General features: G+C 40.6%; 1 protein-coding gene across 1 annotated transcript in view; it reads left to right on the top strand.

Moving 5' to 3' along the window:
* The window catches only part of DNAH6 (dynein axonemal heavy chain 6), a 283,738-nt gene that overhangs the window by 249,488 nt on the left and 15,186 nt on the right, over window positions 1-19,064 (top strand). The window contains exons 67-72 of the mRNA XM_027555566.1: window positions 714-860; window positions 2,641-2,779; window positions 7,824-7,943; window positions 8,960-9,081; window positions 13,728-13,857; window positions 17,431-17,558. Coding sequence (XP_027411367.1) covers window positions 714-860; window positions 2,641-2,779; window positions 7,824-7,943; window positions 8,960-9,081; window positions 13,728-13,857; window positions 17,431-17,558 — 786 coding nt within the window. The remainder of the gene's footprint in view (window positions 1-713; window positions 861-2,640; window positions 2,780-7,823; window positions 7,944-8,959; window positions 9,082-13,727; window positions 13,858-17,430; window positions 17,559-19,064) is intronic.

Genomic DNA, 19,064 nt, shown 5'->3' with positions numbered 1-19,064 from the left:
TTCACATAATTCAGAAAACTTGGATAGAGAGACTTACTAAGTAAAATAGACCTTCAATCTGAGGGCTGGAGACCCTATGGCAAGTCCTAGAAGGCATCTTTTTTTTTCTTTTTTGGCCATGCTGCACAGCATTCAGGATCTTAGTTCCCCAACCAGGGATCAAAGTTTCCATATATGGGAAACCTCTGCATATGAACCTGGAGAAGGAAATGGCAAGCCCCTCCAGTATTCTTACCTTGAGAATGCCATGGACAGAGGATCCTGGTGGGCTACAGTCCATGTGGTCACAAAGAATCAGACATGACTGAGCAATTAACACACACTTCTGCATATGAACGATCACTCAGGAACCAGAGTTGTCTCTTCCCTGGTGCCCTGTGCCATCAAGGCAAAGTGTAGGGTGGACATTGAGAGGACCAGAAAATCCAGTGCAGAAGGCCTGAGCATACTTTCTGGCCTGTGGTTAAAAAAATGGACACCAAATGGAAAGGTCTGAGATTCTTGTGGAGGTGGTTCACCCACCCACTGTAGGCCTGAGAACCCCGTATTTTCCAGAGGCCAAGGCTGAGAGAGATACAGAGCTGGCAGGAACAGGGCAGGAATGCCTCCCAGGCATCAGTTACCTGCATCCCCTCACTGGCTTCTATATGTGTTATTTGGAAAAAATGCAAATCTGTACAACCACACTCTCTGCCATGTGTCTCTAAGTACAGGTAACCAATGAGCCTCCAAAAGGTTTACGTGCAAATATCAGACGAGCATTTACCGAAATGATGCCTTCATTTTTTGAAGAAAATATACTTGGAAGAAAATGGAGACAAATAATATTCGGCATTTGTTTCTTCCATGCAATTATTCAGGTACACTTAATTTGCTAATTTTTTAAATATAGACAAGGAGAAGTGTATTAGGTTAAAAATCAATAAGGGGCTTCTATGGTGGCTCAGATGGTAAAGGACCTGCCTGCAATGCAGGCGACCTAGGTTCGATCCCTGGGACAGGAAGATCCCCTGGAGAAGGGAATGGCTACCTGCTTCAGTATTCTTGCCTAGAGAATTCCATGGACAGAGAAGCTTGGCAGGCTACAGTCCATGGAGTTGCAAAGAGCTGGATATGGCCAAGTGACTAACACTTTAAATCAATAAAAAAAGTAAAATTAAAAGCTTACAAATGACATTGTGAAATGCTGAGGTCTTTGTTCTATCTGAACCCAAGTTGTTTTAACTCAGTCCCTAGACTTCCCTGGTAGCTCAGATGATAAAGAATCTGTCTGCAATGTAGGAGACCTGGGTTCAATCCTTCGGTCAGGAAGCTCACTTGGAGAAGGAAATGGCTACCCACTCCAGTATTCTTGCCTGGAGAATTCCATGGACAGAGTAGCCTGGCAGACTACAGTCCATGGGGTCACAAAGAGTCGGACATGACTGAGTGACGTCACTTTCACCACCCTTAATGGCTTCCTCCCTGGGCATAGGGAAAGCTTCTAACATAGATATCAGAAGTGGGTAGAGAGTGCCCCACTCAATAGTCTTATCAAGGCCTTATATACTTTTACAATTGGTTTCTACAATAGAAAGGTCTTACCAGACCCACTCCCACATAAGATAACAGGATTAGACAGAAGGTTCTCCATAAGAAGGAGAAACATGTCCTTGAGCAAGATACATTGTTGCTATATAATCATTAGTACAGAGCTTAAGGAAAAACATACCCTTGATCAAGATGAGTTGTCTTGCTGTATAATAATTAGCTCTGGGCTGAAAAAAATAATAATAATAATGTTTTATGTGACTAAGATAAAGGAATGTAGAAAAAAAAACTTTTGCCCTTTTCTCATCCTTGAGAGCCAGGGACTCCTTATCAACCTATCTAAGAATTAACTCTCTCAGGAGGTACAAACTATTGAGTATAAGATAAGCTCAACAATGTATTGAACAATATGGGGGCTGTAGCCAATATTTTGTAATAACTGTAAATGGAGTGTAGCCTTTAAAAATTGTATAAAAGATAAGTTTAAAAAAAAAAAAAAGAAGAGGGAACATGGCACCCATCCTCTGATATAATCAGTTTAGAGTTAAGAAATTAGGTGGGAGAGGGCGATAACAAAGAGTAGGAAAGATTTCCCTGTGGACAGTCATGAAACAGGAATTGAGATTCTGGATACCAGTTTTTTAAAAAGGTCTCTGTGGAGAAGTCAGTGTATAATCAACCCATCAGGCATGACTGAAAAGCCTACATGATGGACAGACTTCTGAGAAGATTTAGGGGCAGCTCTCTCCATCAGACAGGTGATTAGCATCAGTATTTTTATACCAAGAAGACTCTAAGGTGGGATATTTTTTCCTATTTTGATGGGGAAATATTTTATTTTACCATAAAGAACAAATGTTCTTTTGTCAGGTCTGTCGCGATTTCACATTTCCAGTAATATCTAATTATCTTTTGGAAAGTTGGAAAAAGACCAGAGTTGGAGGAAGAGGTGCCTGCCCTATTTGATGAAAGTCAAACTGAAAGCCTCACTCAAGTTGAATGGCATTTTGCACAATGAGGATGCCAAACTTCAACAGAAACTCTGGTTTTCAGTATTTTATGCAGAATAAATTTATCAAATTTTAAGACCATTTTCATTTTCTGTTCTAGGAGAGAAAAAAGTTTGGCCCTCTTGGTTGGAATATCTGCTATGAATTTAATGATAGCGACAGGGAATGCGCTCTACTGAACCTCAACCTTTACTGTCAAGAAGGAAAGATTCCCTGGGATGCACTGATTTACATCACTGGTCAGTATGTCCACATGGTCTGATGTCCAGCTCTCCACCACATGGTTGTTGGTTTACACCTACCTGGCTTATACCAAGGTGGTGTCCGCCCAAGTGTGTGGTGAGGGTGGTGATGACTTCTAATATTCCGTTTGAGAAGATAAGACCATGATAAGAATATCGTAAGAATGTTTATACAGAGAAGACGAGACAGATATTTTTTCCAGATAATAATAGAGAACGCTTAGATAGTTCTTGCTACATACCAAGTACATTTCAGGCACAGCCCATGAATTAGCAGATTTAATCCTCATAAGAACCCTATAAGGTAAAGACTGTTATATCCCTATTTTACGAATAAGGAAACTGAAGCACACAGTTTACAAGTGTGAAGCCAAGATTTAAGCAAGCAATCCAGCCTCCAGAGTTGTGCTCTTAAATTCAAAAGAATCTGAACATAGTTGACCAGTAGAGACCTGTTGAGTCAGGGGTACTTACAACAAAGGAAAAAATATTTTATGAAGTATGATTTTTAGCAAATATTAATTGTGGCCCTGTGAGATCTTACTGGTAAAACTAGATCCAGTTTAGACCATGCAGGCCCAAATAATGAAGAAAAGATTCCCATTAGGAGGTGGGGGAGAAAGAGAGCCTGAAAAGGAGCAGAATGGGAATGGATGGTTTTCATTGGTGAGCAAAGGAAATGAGGAACAGCAGAGAAGGGTCAGCTGATCTAGAGACTTGAACAGCATGTGACACCTTGGAACATGCTTGAGTGAAGGGCAGTGAAACAATAGTGAAAATGGATGAAGACCTATCTCCAGGCTGGACCGAGAAGGGTGGGCATGGAACCTGGGAAGCTCCTTTGTACTTCTGCCCCCAGCCACTCCTGTGGGGCTAAGATTGCTTAACATAACAGCGAACTAGACAGTATTCTCCCTGCCACCCTGTACATACCCTGAAATTCCTGCTTCCCAGCTTTTCTCTGCTTTCTTTCTTTCCTAGAACCTTTGACCTTTCCTTTAGCTCAGTTGTTTCTACTGCTGTGAAAGTAACTGGGTTTTGAAAAGCAAAGAAAGGAACAAGACAATGATATATCTTTTCTCACTACTACTGTTCAACGTTGTGCTGAAGTTTCTATCCTGGGAAATTAGACAAGGAAATAAATAAAAGGCATCAGTTTAGAATGGAAGAAGTAAATTATTTGCAGATGACATCTTGAATGCAGAAAATCCTAAACAATTCACACACACACACTGGAAGTAACAAATGAGTTCAGCAAGGCAGTAGGATACAAAGTCAATATACAAAACTCAACTCCTTTTCTGTACACTGGCAATGAACAATTTGAAAATATTTGTAATTACGTTCATGATAACATCAAAAAGAATAAACAGCTTAAGAATAAATTTAATAAAAGAAGTGCAGATTTATACACTGAAACCTGCAAAGCATTGCCAAAGGAAATTAAAGATAATCTAAATTAATGAAGAGACATGACATGCTTATGAATTGAGAGATACAATATCGTTAAAGTGATAACATTCCCTGGACCGATCTATAGATTTAACACAATCTATAGATTTAACATGGGCTTCCCTGGTGGCTAAAATGTAAAGAGTCTGCCTGAAATGCAGGAGACCTGGGTTCAGTCCCTGAGTCGGGAAGATCCCCTGGAGGAGGGCATGGCAACCCCCTCCAGTATTCTTGCCTGGAGAATCCAGTATTCTTGCCATGGACAGAGGAGCCTGGTGGGCTACAGTCCATGGGATTACAACAGTCAGATATGACTGAGCAACTAAGCACAAGCACAACATAGGTTTAGCACAATCGCTGACAGATTTAACAGCTAAAGCTGATCATAAAATCTGCGAAAATGTGAAGGGCCCCAAAAAACGAAAACAATCTTGAAAAAAAAAAATGAATGAGTCAGAAGAGTTATAATTCCCAATTTCAAAAGTTATACAAAACCACAATAATCAAAACAGGATTTACTGTATAGCACAGGGAGCTATATTCAATATCTTGTAACAAACTATAACAGAAAAGAATTGGAAAAAATATATATACACATATATGTATAATTGAATCATTTTGCTGTACACCTGAAACACAATATTGTAAATCAATTAAATTCAATTAAAAAAAAAAAGACTATATAGTACTGGCATAACGTTAGACATATAATCAATGGAACAGAATTGAGAATCCAGAAATAAACTCTTATATTTATCATCATTTTTAAGAAAGGCACCAGGACAACTTAACAAATGATGCTGGGACAACTGGATACCTAGCTGCTAAAGAGAGAATTTGAATCCTTATCTCATAGCATACAAAAAAATTAATTCAAACTGAGTGGTATATCTAAATGTAAGAGCTAAAACTATAAAACTCTTAAGAGAAAGCATATAAATAAATCCTCATGACTTTAGGTTAATTATGGCTTCTTAGATATGGTGCAAAAGCCACTAGTAATTAAAGAAAAATAATAAATTCAACTTTTTCAACATGTAAAGCTTTTACACCTCAGCAAATACTATCAAGAAAATGAAAAAGCAAGACATATACTGAGATAAAATATTTGCAAGTCATGTATCTGATAAGGAACCTGTCTATGAAGTGTGTAAAGAACTCCTACAAGAGTAAGAAAAAAAATCCAATTTTAAAATGGGCAAAAGATTTGAATGTACATTTCACCAAAAAATACATACAGATGCCTAATAAGCACATGAAAATATGCTCAATTAATCACTAGGAAAATGAAAATTGAAACCATATTGAGATACCACTTTATACCTATTAGGATGACTATAATAAAAAAAAGACCATAACAAGTGTTATCAAGAAAGTGAAGAAACTGAAACTCTCATACATTGCTGGTGGCAATGCAATGAGGTGCCACTGCTTTGGAAAATATTTTAATAGTCTTACCATATGACCTATAAATTCCATTCCACTGCTGCATATATATCAGGGAAAAAGAAAACACATGTCCACACTAAAACTTGTACATAAATGCTCATAACAGCATTCATGTTCATAACAGCATTATTCATAATACCAAAATGTGGAAACAACCTGAATGTCTATCAGCTGATGAATGGATGAATAAAACAAGGTATATTCCATACAATGTAATATTGACAACGTGTGTACTCAGTTGTGTCCGATTCTTTGTGATCCCATGGACTGTAACCCACAGGCTCCTCTGTCCATGGAATTTCCCGGGCAAGAGTACTGGAGTGGGTTGTCATTTCCTTCTCCAGGGGATCTTCCCAGCCTAGGGATGGAACCCATGTCTCCTGCTTCTCCTGCATTGAACGTGAATACTTTACGGCTGAGCCAATGGGAAAACCCCACAATGTAGTATTGAAAAGTGAAAGTCTCTCAGTCGTGTCCAACTCTTTGCAACCCCATGGACTATATAGTCCATGGAATTCTCCAGGCCAGAATACTGGAGTGGGTAGCCGTTTCCTACTCCAGGGAATCTTCCCAACCCAGGGATAGAATCCAGGTCTTCTCGAATTGCAGGCAGATTCTTTACCAGCTGAGCCATAATTGCTCCATAAAAAGAAATAAAGTACTGATACATGCTCCAACATGGATAAACTTCAAAAACATGCTAAGTCAAAGAAGCCAGACACAAAATATCACATGCTGTATATTCCATTTATGTGAAATTTCCAGAAAAATCAAATATACAGACAGAAAGTAGAAGACAGACAGAAAGAATGATTGCATGGGGCAGAATAGAAAAGGACTGTGACTGCAAATGGGCACAAGATGTATTCTGTGGAAGATGATAGAAATGTTCTAAAATTAGATTATAATGATAGTTATATAATCTTGTAAATTTACTAAAAACTAGTTATACGTGTGAAATTTAAGTGATTTTATGATCTTCAAGGTATAGCTCATTAAAAAGTTTTTTTTAAAGTAGGAGAAAAAAGGCAATGCTGGGGACTTCCCTGGTGGTCCAGAGTGGTTAAGAATATGCTGCCAATGCAAGGGACACAGGTTCAATCCTTGGTCTGGGAAGATTCCACATGCCTCACAACTACTGAAGCCCAGAGCCTGTACTCTGCAATACGAGAAGCCACTGCAATGAGAAGCCCACACACCACAACGAAGAGTCACCCTCTCTCTAGCTGCAACTAGAGAAAGCCTGAGCATAGCAATGAAGTCCCAGTGCAGCCAAAGATAAAATAAATTTTAAAACTTTTTATTTAAAAAAAAGGCAGTGCTGTATCCAGGCAATGATATTTGCTCATGGTGAGATTTTAGACAGCCATCTATGGACTAATCCAGAAAATACAGCTTAGTAATACTATGTTAAAGGCTGGAAATACAAAGATGATGTAGCCCCCATCTACCAAAAACTCATGGATGGAGATAATAAATAAACTATAATATGGTATAATTACCAAAATAGAAGTTGTAAGGACAATATTATGGGAATTCAAAAGGAGCAAATAACGCTACCTGGAGGAATCTAGGGAAGCTCCACCGAGGTGTGATGGTTGAGCAGGATGCTGAAAAGTGGGTTGGGCTCAGTGGAAGAGAAGAGGCAGGAGAGCACTCTGGCAGAGAGAACACAGCAAGCAGTGTCAGGATGAGCTATGCCTGTAGACACTGTGAATAGTTCAGTAGTGCTGGAGCAGGCTATAAAGAGATGATGTTGTCTTCCCTGGTGGCTCAGTGGTAAAGAATCCACCTGCCAGTGCAGGAGACAAGGGTTCCATCCCCGGGTCAGGAAGATCCCTTGGAGGAGAAAATGGCAACCCACTATAGTATTTTCTTGCCTGGGAAACCTCATGAACAGAGGAGCCTGGCAGGCTACAGTTCAGGTGGGGGTCACAAAAGAGTTGAACACAACTTATCAACTAAACAACAACATATACTAGTCTTCTTTCTGCTTTTTAAAAATTGACTTTTATTATCTTTAGGGATAGGTTAGTGGAAAGACACTCAATGTGCCAAATGTGTAAATAAACCTATTAGAATGTGGGTATGCATATCAGTTAAAAACAAACAACATTTTTAAATGCAAACTCCTTTTCAGGTGAAATTACCTATGGTGGAAGAGTTACAGATACCTGGGATCAAAGATGCCTTCGTACTGTCTTGAAAAGATTTTTTTCTCCTGAAACATTACAAGATGGTTATAAATATTCTGAATCAGGTGAGTGACTTTTCAATACTATGGAAAAAGACCTTTTCCAAGAAGTCATTAACAGCGTCCTCAGTTTTCCATCCAGGAGCTATCTGTGTCCAGTCCGCACCACCCAGACCCCCACACTCACCATCCCCATGCTTTGTTCCTTTTTCAGTTGCTGAGTCGTGCCTAGCTCTTTGTGACCCCAGGGATTGCAGCAGGCCAGGCTTCCTTGTCCTTCACTATCTCAAACTCATGACCGTTGAGTCAGTGATGCCATCCAACCATCTCTTTCTCTGTTGCCCCCTTCTCCTCATGCCCTCCATCTTTTCCAGCATTGGAATCTTTTCCGATGAGTTGGCTCTTCCCATCAGGTGGCCAAAGTATTGTAGCTTCAGCATCAGTCCTTCCAATGAATATTCAGAGTTGATTTCCTTTAGGATTGACTGGTTTGATCTCATTGCTGTGCAAGGGACTCTCAAGAGTCTTCTCCAGCACCATAGTTCAAAAGCACCAATTCTTTGGTCCAATTCTCATGTCCATACGTGACTATTGGAAAAACCATATCCTTAACTATATGGACCTTTGTTGGCAAAGTGATGTTTCTGCTTTTTAATATGTGGTCCAGGATTGTCATAGCTTCAGCTTTGGTTGTAAGAGTACAAAGATATCTATTCTATGATAACCGTTTTTAACTATTTCTGGTCTAAAGTAGATTGCATTCTGTCTAAATGTGTTTTCAAAGTTTTATCACTTCAGAGCACACCTTTCAGCAGCACATGCCTGAATTCTTAGAATCTTGGAATGTTCTGCAGATGACACCTTAAAAGGTTAGGACACTGATAGATGCTAAAGGCCTCCAGAAAACGTAAAGGAATTTGACACAGCAATGAAAGCTAGGGGGCTTGCAAAAAACCATCCCTGTTTCTCCATGATGCAGCTGATGACAGCCACCATCTGAACAGACAGAGAAGCACCAAACTTGGCGGTACTCAAAAGTCATCTATTTAAGACATATTTGCCTTCTGTGTTTTCAATAACAGGTATCTATTTTGCACCCTTGGCTGACAGCCTGCAAGAGTTTAAAGACTACATTGAAAACCTGCCTTTGATAGACGACCCAGAAATATTTGGAATGCATGAAAATGCCAACCTAGTTTACCAGGTATGTGGCCTTTCAACTTAAATGCATATTCATATTGTGTATGTAAACCTGAAACATCCATAAGCATCTCACTGGTTGTGTAAATTATAATCTTCTTAAATAAATAAAATAAATGTTTCACCTCAGCTTTAGCATTTGGTTCCAATTTAGCCACCTGTTGTCTCTGGATCTTTCATGGAATCCTAAGATAGTTAGGTATCTTCTTGTCACTGACCACCTCCTCACCTTCCAGCCTCTGCCTGGTCCATAATCTACCTGCTAGTCTTCCATAATACGGGGATTTGGATGGTAATCCAGACAGTCCTTTCTCTTTTGCTCTTCTCTGTCCATTCTGGGGATATTTATATCATATTATACAAGGATTTATGGATCCACAGATGAATAGGTTATAAAAGTATAATAGCAAATATCCAAGGCAGATAAATCAAACACTGCTCTTCAAAAGCACGGATCATTGATTTTGCTGTTTGCAACAGCAGGTTGGACTTGGAGGGCATTATGCTGAGTGAAATAAGTCAGAGAGAAATATTGTGTGATATCACTTATATGTGGAATCCAAAAATTACGACAAACTTGTGAAGGTAACAAAAAAGAAGCACACTTACAGATACAGAGAACAGACTAGTGGTTACCAGTGAGGAAAGGAAAGAGTGGGGGGCAAAACAGGGGTAAGAGATTAAGAAGTATAGACTATCATGTATAAAATTAGAAAGCTATAAGGGCATATTGTACAACACAAGTAGGAAATATTTTATGATAACTATAAATGATGTATAACCGTTAAAAATTGTGAGTCACTCTGCTGTACACCTGTAACATATAATATTGTACATCAACTATATCTCAATTTTTTGACTCAACAATTTAAAAACATTTATTGAAGTGTAGTTGATTTACAATGTTAATTTCTTCTGTATAGCAGTGACTCAGTTATACATATATATATATAATTTTTCATATTCTTTTCCATTATGGTTTGTCACAGGATATTGAATATAGTTCCCTGGCTATTATATATTAATTTTTTTAATAATTTAAAAATTTTTAAATGAAAGCACAGTTCATCAAGGTCATAGGACCAGATCACTAAAATCATGGCATCTGGTCCCATCACTTTATGGCAAATAGAAGACGAAAAAGTGGAAGCAGTGACAGATTTTATCTTCCTGGCTCCAAAATCACTGCAGACAGTGACTACAGCCATGAAATTAAAAGACACTTGTTCCTTGGAAGAAAAGCTATGACAAACCTAGACAGCATAGTAAAAAATAGAGACATCACTTTGCCAACAAAGATCCATATAGTCAAAGCTATGGTTTTCCAGTAGTCATGTATGGATGGAGAGCTGGACCATAACGAAGGCTGAGAATTCATGCTTTTGAATGGTGGTGCTGGAGAAGACTCGAGAGTCCCTGGGACTGCAAGGAGATCAAGTAAAGTCAATCTCAAAGGAAATGAATCCTGGATATTCACTGAAAGGACTAATTCTGAGGCTCCAATACTTTGGCCACCTGATGAGAAGAGCTGACTCACTGGAAAACACCCTGATGCTGGGAAAGATTGAAGGGAAAAGGATAAGGGAGAGGCAGAGGATGAGATGGTTATATAGTGTCACCAATTCAATGGACACGAATTTGAGCACACTGGGAAATAGTGGAGGACAGAGGAGCCTGACATGCTACAGGCCATGGAGTTGCAGAATTAGACAGGACTTAGCAACAGAATAACAACAACCTGACCACAGCAGTAGGTCCAAAGAACAAAATGGATAATTTTACTCCTCCATGACCCTCTGATGCCATGCCATTACTTAAGGGTAGTCCAAGTTCCTCAGCATGGCACTCAAGACTCCCCCATGACCGGTCCATTCTATATCCTTCCAGTTTTATTACCTATCGTGTTCTGGAATCTTTAGGTGAACCAAAGCCATGAAAAGAGGTATGTCCCTGGGGCCCTGGAATACTCTAAATGTTGGAGACCACGTTGGCCTCATGAAGCTGAAGGGAATCACCTTTCTTTGCAATTTAAATTTTGTCTGTACAAATAAGAGACAAATTAGAGGGTAAAATCAGCCTAGATATCAAGGAACATGTACAAAACAACTGTGGAACTTCTCAGTGATCCAAAACCTATGTCATGCTCTCTGCCTTAAAAATTGGTTTGCTATTCAATGAAGGGCTTCCCTGGTGGCTCAGATGGTAAAAGAATCTGCCTGCAATGCAGGAGACCTGGATTCGATTCCTGGGTTGGGACGATCCCCTGGAGGAAAGCATGGCAACCCACTCCATTACTCTTGCCTGGAGAATCCCCACGGACAGAGGAGCCTGGGCTAGAGTCCATGGGGTCACAAAGAGTTGGGCATGACTGAGCAACTAAGCACACACATTCAGTCAAGAGTTGGAATATCTCATTTTTCCTGATTCTACTTTCAGGAAGAAAAAGAGGTGGCCAAACCTAGTGTTAATATTCAGTCATCTGACTGTTTGCTCTAGAGTGGGTGGATGTGGAGGTGAAAGAAGAGAGAGAAGACTGTGGAAATGACAGACTTGCTGCATTCAGTGAGAAGTCAGGACTTTGGGGAGGAGTAGCATTCTTGGCAATGTATACCTGTGAATGTAGTTTTTTGTGTTTTCCATCAGTTCTAAATGACTGAGAATAAGATAATAGGCATGTGGTCAGGCCCCAGGTATATTTTTCTGTCCAGCCTCCCTTCCTTCATTTTTCTGGCACAGTACACACCCGACTCCTACCTCTTCCCTTTGGGACAACTTCCACTTCCTCAGTCTATTAGATTCTGGAAAAACCTCCAACCACTCTTTGCCTTCACAGAGGTGGGCATGTGACCCAGGCATCACAGCATCACCCAGCTACTAGACCTGGTCCAAGGAGCAGGCCCATGGCCCATGGTAGGAGAATGAGAGTCCTTTCCTGTGAAAAGATACATAGATGCTGGACTGGGAGAGGGTTGTCTTTCCTCTGGAATGACTGACTAAGATGCTGCACATCTGCAGCATTCTGTGCCCTTATCCCTGATGCCCTGACCCCTTCTCCTACCACATGAAGAAGGTTATCTGCCACAGGAAAGAATGAGAGAAACAACCAGACATGAACAGGAGAGAGAATGCCAGATCCATCCATGCCTGAAACCCACATGACTTGAGTTCTCTTCTTCCCAGCTATATATGCCAACATATCCCTTCTTTTTGCTTTAGTTGATTTAGGTTAGATAATTCTGTCTCATCAATAGAGTATTAATGGACAAAATATGAATGATTCCTTCCTCAGCTCAGCAAACTACACTTATAAAGGTGCATACTAGAGACCAGTAAAGAAAGCTGGGCCTGGCTGTTCTAAATGTTTCAAAACTTTTGACTAACCAAGAAGTCAAGAACTAAAACAGTGTATGTGCTCAGTCATGTCCGACACTTTGTGGCCCCAAGGACTGTAGCCCACCAGGCTTCTCTGTCCATGGAATTCTCCAGGCAAACGTACTGGAATGGTTTGCTATTTCCTCCTCCAGGGGACCTTCCCAACCTAGGAATCGAACCGACATCTCTTGCATTTTCTGCACTGCCAAGTGGATTCTTTACCACTAGCAACACCTGGGAAGCATAAACTAAAATGGAAAAGTCACTATTAAATGGTTGGCACTGAGCAAGGAAATCAAACTATTCAACTATAGCATTAAGTAAATAACATTACAGTTGTTTAGGACCTAATGAACATGTCAAAAGTAATGTTTGAAAGAAGATCTGTCATGTAGAATATAATTTTTACAATCAAGATCTGTAATTCTAGGTTCTGAATTCTTTTCTTGGGTAAGTGAATGATAAGTGTTATGACCAGTATAAAAAAAACCTCTAAGAGATTCCAACAAATATACATGAGAAGTTACCATGTTTCTGAATAAAGGAAAAATCTAGAAAAATTAACAATATTTAACTGATCTTGAAATAGGAATTTCTAAGCATAAAATCAAAGGAAAAATAAACCACATTAGAAAGAGCCAGTGAGGACTTCCCTGATAGTCAGATGGCTAATTCAGGGGTGGGGCAGGTAAACTAAAGTTATAAATAATTCTTAAAAGCAAAATCATGAATATTTTTTTTTTACTTTTCTGTTTTCTAAATTTTTAATAATGTTCTATAATACTTTTCTAATTGAGGTAACATTATTTAAATAAAAGTATGTTCTTTTTTTATTTTTATTTTTTTTACTTTACAATATTGTATTGGTTTTGCCATACATCAACATGCATCCACCATGGGTGTACATGTGTTCCCAAATTCTCATTATTTCTTCCTCACTTTCATAACTACCTTTTAAAGAATTAGCCAAAAATTGTTTAACCATTTTTTATTGTGGTAAAACATATAACATAAAATTTATCATTTTAACCATTTAAAAAACTGTGATTAAATGACAGTTACATTAAAGTGTTATTCAACCAGAAATGTTTAACTATAACACCACGGATGAAATACTATGCATTTCCAATGAGCACATTTTACCAACTCTGTCTTCAACATAAAAAAATAAAATGTCCTTGGTTTTGGCAACAGCTATTATTTCTGTAATAAACTGTATGTGCTGCAAAATTATTTTTTTGAGAATTTGGGTCCTCACTGTTCTGTTTCTTCTTGTAGTACAAAGAGACCAACACTTTGATCAACACTATACTTGAGGTTCAACCAAGGTCCTCTTCTGGTGGAGAGGGAAAGAGCAATGATGAAATTGTCCAAGAACTTGTTGCTTCTGTCCGGACTAGAGTTCCAGGTAGTAAATAATTGTTGGCTTATGTGGGTAATGGGACTCTTAGGAATAAACTCAGAAAGCTGAGTGATTGGCAGGTGTCCATATCTGCTTAATATGTAGAATTTTTTCTTTATGTAGAGAGAGAGCTCTTTCAATGTAGAGGCCTCTATAGATTAGAAGCCTGCAGCCCCTGAAGCCTGCAGCCCCTTGACATCTCAACTGCCAGAAGCATGAAGAGAAAGTTGGTTTCTAGCCCAATATAACTTTAAACAGACTTTTTTCTAAGGTTCCTAATGTCTTTAGACCTGTACTGTCCAAGACAGTAGCCACTAGCCACATGTGGCTACTTAAACTTTAAAATTCATTTCCTCAGTTGCACTAGTCACATTTTAAGTGCTGCCATATTGGACAATGCAGATGGAGAACATTTCCATCTTCATAAAATATTCTATTGGAGAGCCCTAGAATCCATTTCACTTTTTGTCTCCAACAAGAGAAGTGCCTGCATATATGCTAAGTCATTTCAGTTATGTCCATCTCTTTGCGACCCCATGGACTGTAGCCCACCAGGCTCCTCTGTCCATAGGATTCTCCAGGCAAGAACACTGGAGTGGGTTGCCATACCCTCCTCCAGGGGATCTTCCTGACTCAGGGATCAAACTTGCATCTCCTATGTCTCCTGCATTGGCAGGCAGGCCCTTTACCACTAATGCCACCTGGGAAGTGAGAAGTAGAGAAGAATAATTTATTATTTCACTTCATTTTCTGGTGAGTTAAGGGATCTTCCTGAATGATCACGAAGATCCACTTTCACGCTTTTCTTAGAGTGACTATAGATTTAGATGTCTTAATCTATTGTTCATCGTTGGAAATGTCATTATAGGAAAAAGAAAGATGAGGCAGAAAAAAAAATGAGTGACTATAAAAGCAAACTGTGCTTCTGTCTCTATTCACAATACTCTGATATCAAGTGTATGGGTTACACAACATTAAGCAATTCTCCAACTCTCTGGACACCAACTCGATGTCCTACAACTCTGTTATGACATTAACTATCCAGAGTGGGCACAAATCCCACAAGTTAAGGGCTCAGACCCATAAGACTGTCTGCACTTTAAAAGTCAACTGCAAGTCCTCAGGTTGTGACCTTTATTTCTGACCAACCAGCCACAGATCAAGGATTCCCACAAGCCCCTCTGGGGTTCAGTAATTTTCTAGACTGGCTCACAGGACTCAGGGAAACAGTTAATTACATTTACCAGATTATTTTAAAGGATATTATAAAGGATAAAGATAAGCAACAAGATAAAGAGATACATAAGACAAGGTCCAGAAGAGTCCCAAGGACAGGAGATTTTGTCCCTGAGGAGTCTGGGTACACCACCCTCCTGGCACATGGATGTGTTCACCAACCCAGAAACTCTCCAAACCCCTTCAGTTAGGTTTTTATGGAAGCTTCCATACATAGGCATGATTAGTTAAATCATTGGCCCTTAATAAGTAACTCAACCTCCAGCCCCTCCCCTCTCCCAGGAGATCAGAAAGTAAAGCTAGAGTGTACAAATCTCTAATCACATGGTTAGTTTGCCTGACAACCAGCCCCTCATCTCTAGAGTCAGTACTAGAGTCACCTCCTTAAAATAAACTCAGGTGTTTGAGTTTGAGGTTGAAAGGGGCTTGTTATCAATAATAAAAGACGCCCCTTTCACCTTTACTGATCAAGAGCTATTTCAGGAGTTGGGGTCAAAAACCAATAATTATATAAAAGATGCTCCTATCACTCTTATCAATGAGGAAATTATAAGGGTTTTAGGCACTCTGGCCAGAAGATGGAGACAAAGACCAAAATGCGTATTTCTTATTACATCATAGTAGCGCACGCAGGTGGTGCAGCGGTCCAGAATCCACCTGCCAGTGCAGAAGACTCGGGTTCAATCCGTGGGTCGGGACGATCCCCTGGAGTAAGAAATGGCAATCCACTCCAGTGTTCTTGCGTGAAAAACTCAATTTCAGAGGAGCCTGGTGGGCTACGGTCTGTGGGGTCACAAAGAATTGGCCACAACTGAGCACACATGCACACAATCACACTAAGCTTTACCAATATTCTTGAAGTGAAAGTCGCTCAGTTGTCTCCAAATTTTTGGGACCCCATGAACTGTAACCTCTGTCCATGGAATTCTCCAGGCAAGAATACTGGAGTGGGTAGCCATTCCCTTCTCCAGGGGATCTTCCCGACCCAGGGATCAAACCCAGGTCTCCCGCATTGCAGGCAGATTCTTTACCATCCAAGCCACCAGCAAAGTCCCACCAATACTCTAAAGGCCCCCCAAAAAAGACCTATGTGACCTCAGACGCCAGTTATGTTCCTCCTAAAGCAGGCCCTCAAAAGAATCTCTTCTTGAGTAGAGAGTTCTATAGATATCAAAGCAACTGAATTATTTTAGAAAGCATTTTTTAATAAACACTAGATGGAGAACTGGGAGGAAAAAGGGATGAAGATGGATGGATGATGGGTGGATGGATGAACAGATGAATGGAGAATAAAGGTTCTTGTTTCATAGAGTTCCATTGACACCTAGGAGGTTTTTCTCTCCATGCTTTATGAAGTTTGTACTTTTGCTGTGAAATGATAAACAATGCCATCTGTTGAGACTGAGGGGGCAGGGGTTCAGTTGGCTAAACAAGAGAACTGAGATTCGGAATAGCCCAAGGGGACAGACAGAAGGAGAAGAACAGGGGCCTGTAACCACAGCCCTATGGACCCAAGAGCTTGCACTGACCCACACTGCTGTGTGATTTTTCTACAGCAGCCAAAATGAGTGGTTAGAAGGAACTTAATGTCCATAGCTCAGAACCACTCATCTTCTCATGCTTTGCTTAGGTATGTCAGGAGAATGCAGGTCCTTCTTTGTTCAGAGCTTATATGAGTCCCCACTGGGTGGATTATAGGAAAAGAGAAAAGCACAATTTTTCATCCAGTTTGAACCATGGAATCATTCCAGAATCCAGTCAGTCCCTTTGAACAACAGTAAGATAAAAGCCAAATCTCTTCTCTCTTGGGGGGTGTCTTTCCCCCAGCCCTTCCGCTCCTAGATACCTAGATGCAAGGTGGAGGGCTTCCCCAGCATCCCAGTGGTAAAGAATCTGCCTGCAAAGCAGGAGACACAGAGACATGGGTTCAATCCCTGAGTCAGGAAGATGCCCTGGAGAAGGAAATGGCACCCACTCCAGTAGTCTTGCCCAGAAAATCCCATGGACAGAGGAGCCGGGTAGGCTAAAGTTCATGGGGCCACAAAAAAAGTCAGATAAGACCGAGTGACTAGATGCAACATGGGCGTGCAGGGAAGAGTGAGGCTTACACACCCTGTGTACACACAAGGCAGAGGAGACAACTTGAGACCCCTGGCACCTCTGGTCTCAGGGATGTCCCTTGTCTACCATGTAGCACTTGCCCCTGAAGTGTGCACAGCCTGCTCCCGTTCAACCTGGGCCCAGGGACAAGAGAAGTGGGCTTTAAGAAAGCTTAAGATAAGTGCAATGTTATAAGAGAAATCAATGATAATCCATCTGATGAATCTGCCGTGTGTATTTCAGAAATTCTGGAGACGGAAAATGCTTCGGAGAGCCTTTTCGTCAAGGATCCTCAAGGACGCCTTAACTCCTTGACCACTGTTCTTGGACAGGAAGTGGACCGGTTTAACAATCTGCTGAGGCTAATACACGTATGAGTGCTCACTGCCATCCTTGCTCTTGGGAATCAAAGTGTTTTGGAGCATGTATAACAATGTGACGTTTCCATTCCCATCACTTGAACATTTCCATGTTGATGTGCTAACAACCATTCAAGCCCAACTTGTCTAAACCTTAATTCACCTTCCTCTCACTAGTCTGTGTTCCCTTTCTGTAATAATGGCTTATGACTGCAGGGCATTACAAACCCTTCATTATCCTAACTTGCACCCTTAGAATTTGGTTGACACTTTAGGAATTTGAGCAGGGACCTAAGCACTCAATTAAGAGAGATTCAGACTCAGTGCTTGTTCCCAGTGTCTGCTTGATGCTAAGTCGCTTCAGTCCTGTCCTACTCTGTGGGACCCCAGGGACTGTAACCTACCAGACTCCTCTGTCCATGAGATTCTCCAGGCAAGAACCCTGGAGTAGGTTGCTGTGCCCTCCTCCAGGGGATCTTCCTGATCCAGGGATAGAACCTACGTCTCTTATGTCTAACCTGCATTGAGAGGAAGGTTCTTTACCCCTAGCACCACCTGTGAAGCCCAATGTCTAGTTAGCATTTAATACCATAGTCTTTGTGAAGACTATGAAAACCAAGTTTCTCTAAGTATGGGCCATAAAACACCTGCATTAAGATCCACTATGCTGTGTGTTCCAAGTATAAATTCCCTGATTCCACTCCAGACCTACCAAGTGAGGATTCTTGAGTAATTCCTGCAACTGTGAATTTTAAATGAACACCCCCAGACAATGTCATTGCAACTAAAATTTGAGAATAACTATTTAAACTTTTGCCTTATGCTCAGGAATATTTTCCGAAGGCCCTTGACTTTGTAATGATGGCTACAGGACTTCCTGGTTTCTCTGTGCATGACTTTAATAAGAGAAACAGAGACTGACTACTGAGCAGTAACAGGGGAAGTTTTACTGCCAAGCAGGGAACCAAACACCTGGCACAGGATTAAGGCTCAGTTATAAGACTGGAGAGGACAGCCACGGTAGATTTTTTTTTATGTGAATGAACTTTATTTTTATTTTTGGCTGTGTTGTGTCTTTGTTGCTGCTTGTGGGCTTTCTCTAGTTGTAATGCATGGGCTTCTCATCACGACGGCTTATCTTGTACAGCATGGGCTCGACACATGGGGCTCAGTAGTTGTGGCACGTGGGCTCAGTAGTTTCGGTTCCTGGGCTCTAGAGCACAAGCTCAGTAGTTGTGGCTGACAGGTTTAGTTTCCCTGTGGCATGTGGAACCTTCCCAGACCAGGGATTGAACCCATGTCCTCCGCATTGGCAGGTAGATTCTTAACCACTGGCCCACCAAGGAAGCACTAGGGTAGATCTTTTAAAGACTGACTATTCCCTATTAGGAAATCAAGTCTCCAAATGTTTCTGGTTGTCTGACAATACCCACGCTCGTGGGATGGGGGTGAGGGGAAACTAGGTCAGCTGAATAAGTGACATCTTCACCTTGGGTCTACTGGGTAAACAGCAGCACC

This window comes from Bos indicus x Bos taurus, chromosome 11 (genome assembly GCF_003369695.1).
Source record: "Bos indicus x Bos taurus breed Angus x Brahman F1 hybrid chromosome 11, Bos_hybrid_MaternalHap_v2.0, whole genome shotgun sequence".
Classification (NCBI taxonomy): domain Eukaryota; kingdom Metazoa; phylum Chordata; class Mammalia; order Artiodactyla; family Bovidae; genus Bos; species Bos indicus x Bos taurus.
Note: the sequence above shows the minus strand (reverse complement) of the source record. Positions and strands in the feature narration are given on the sequence as shown.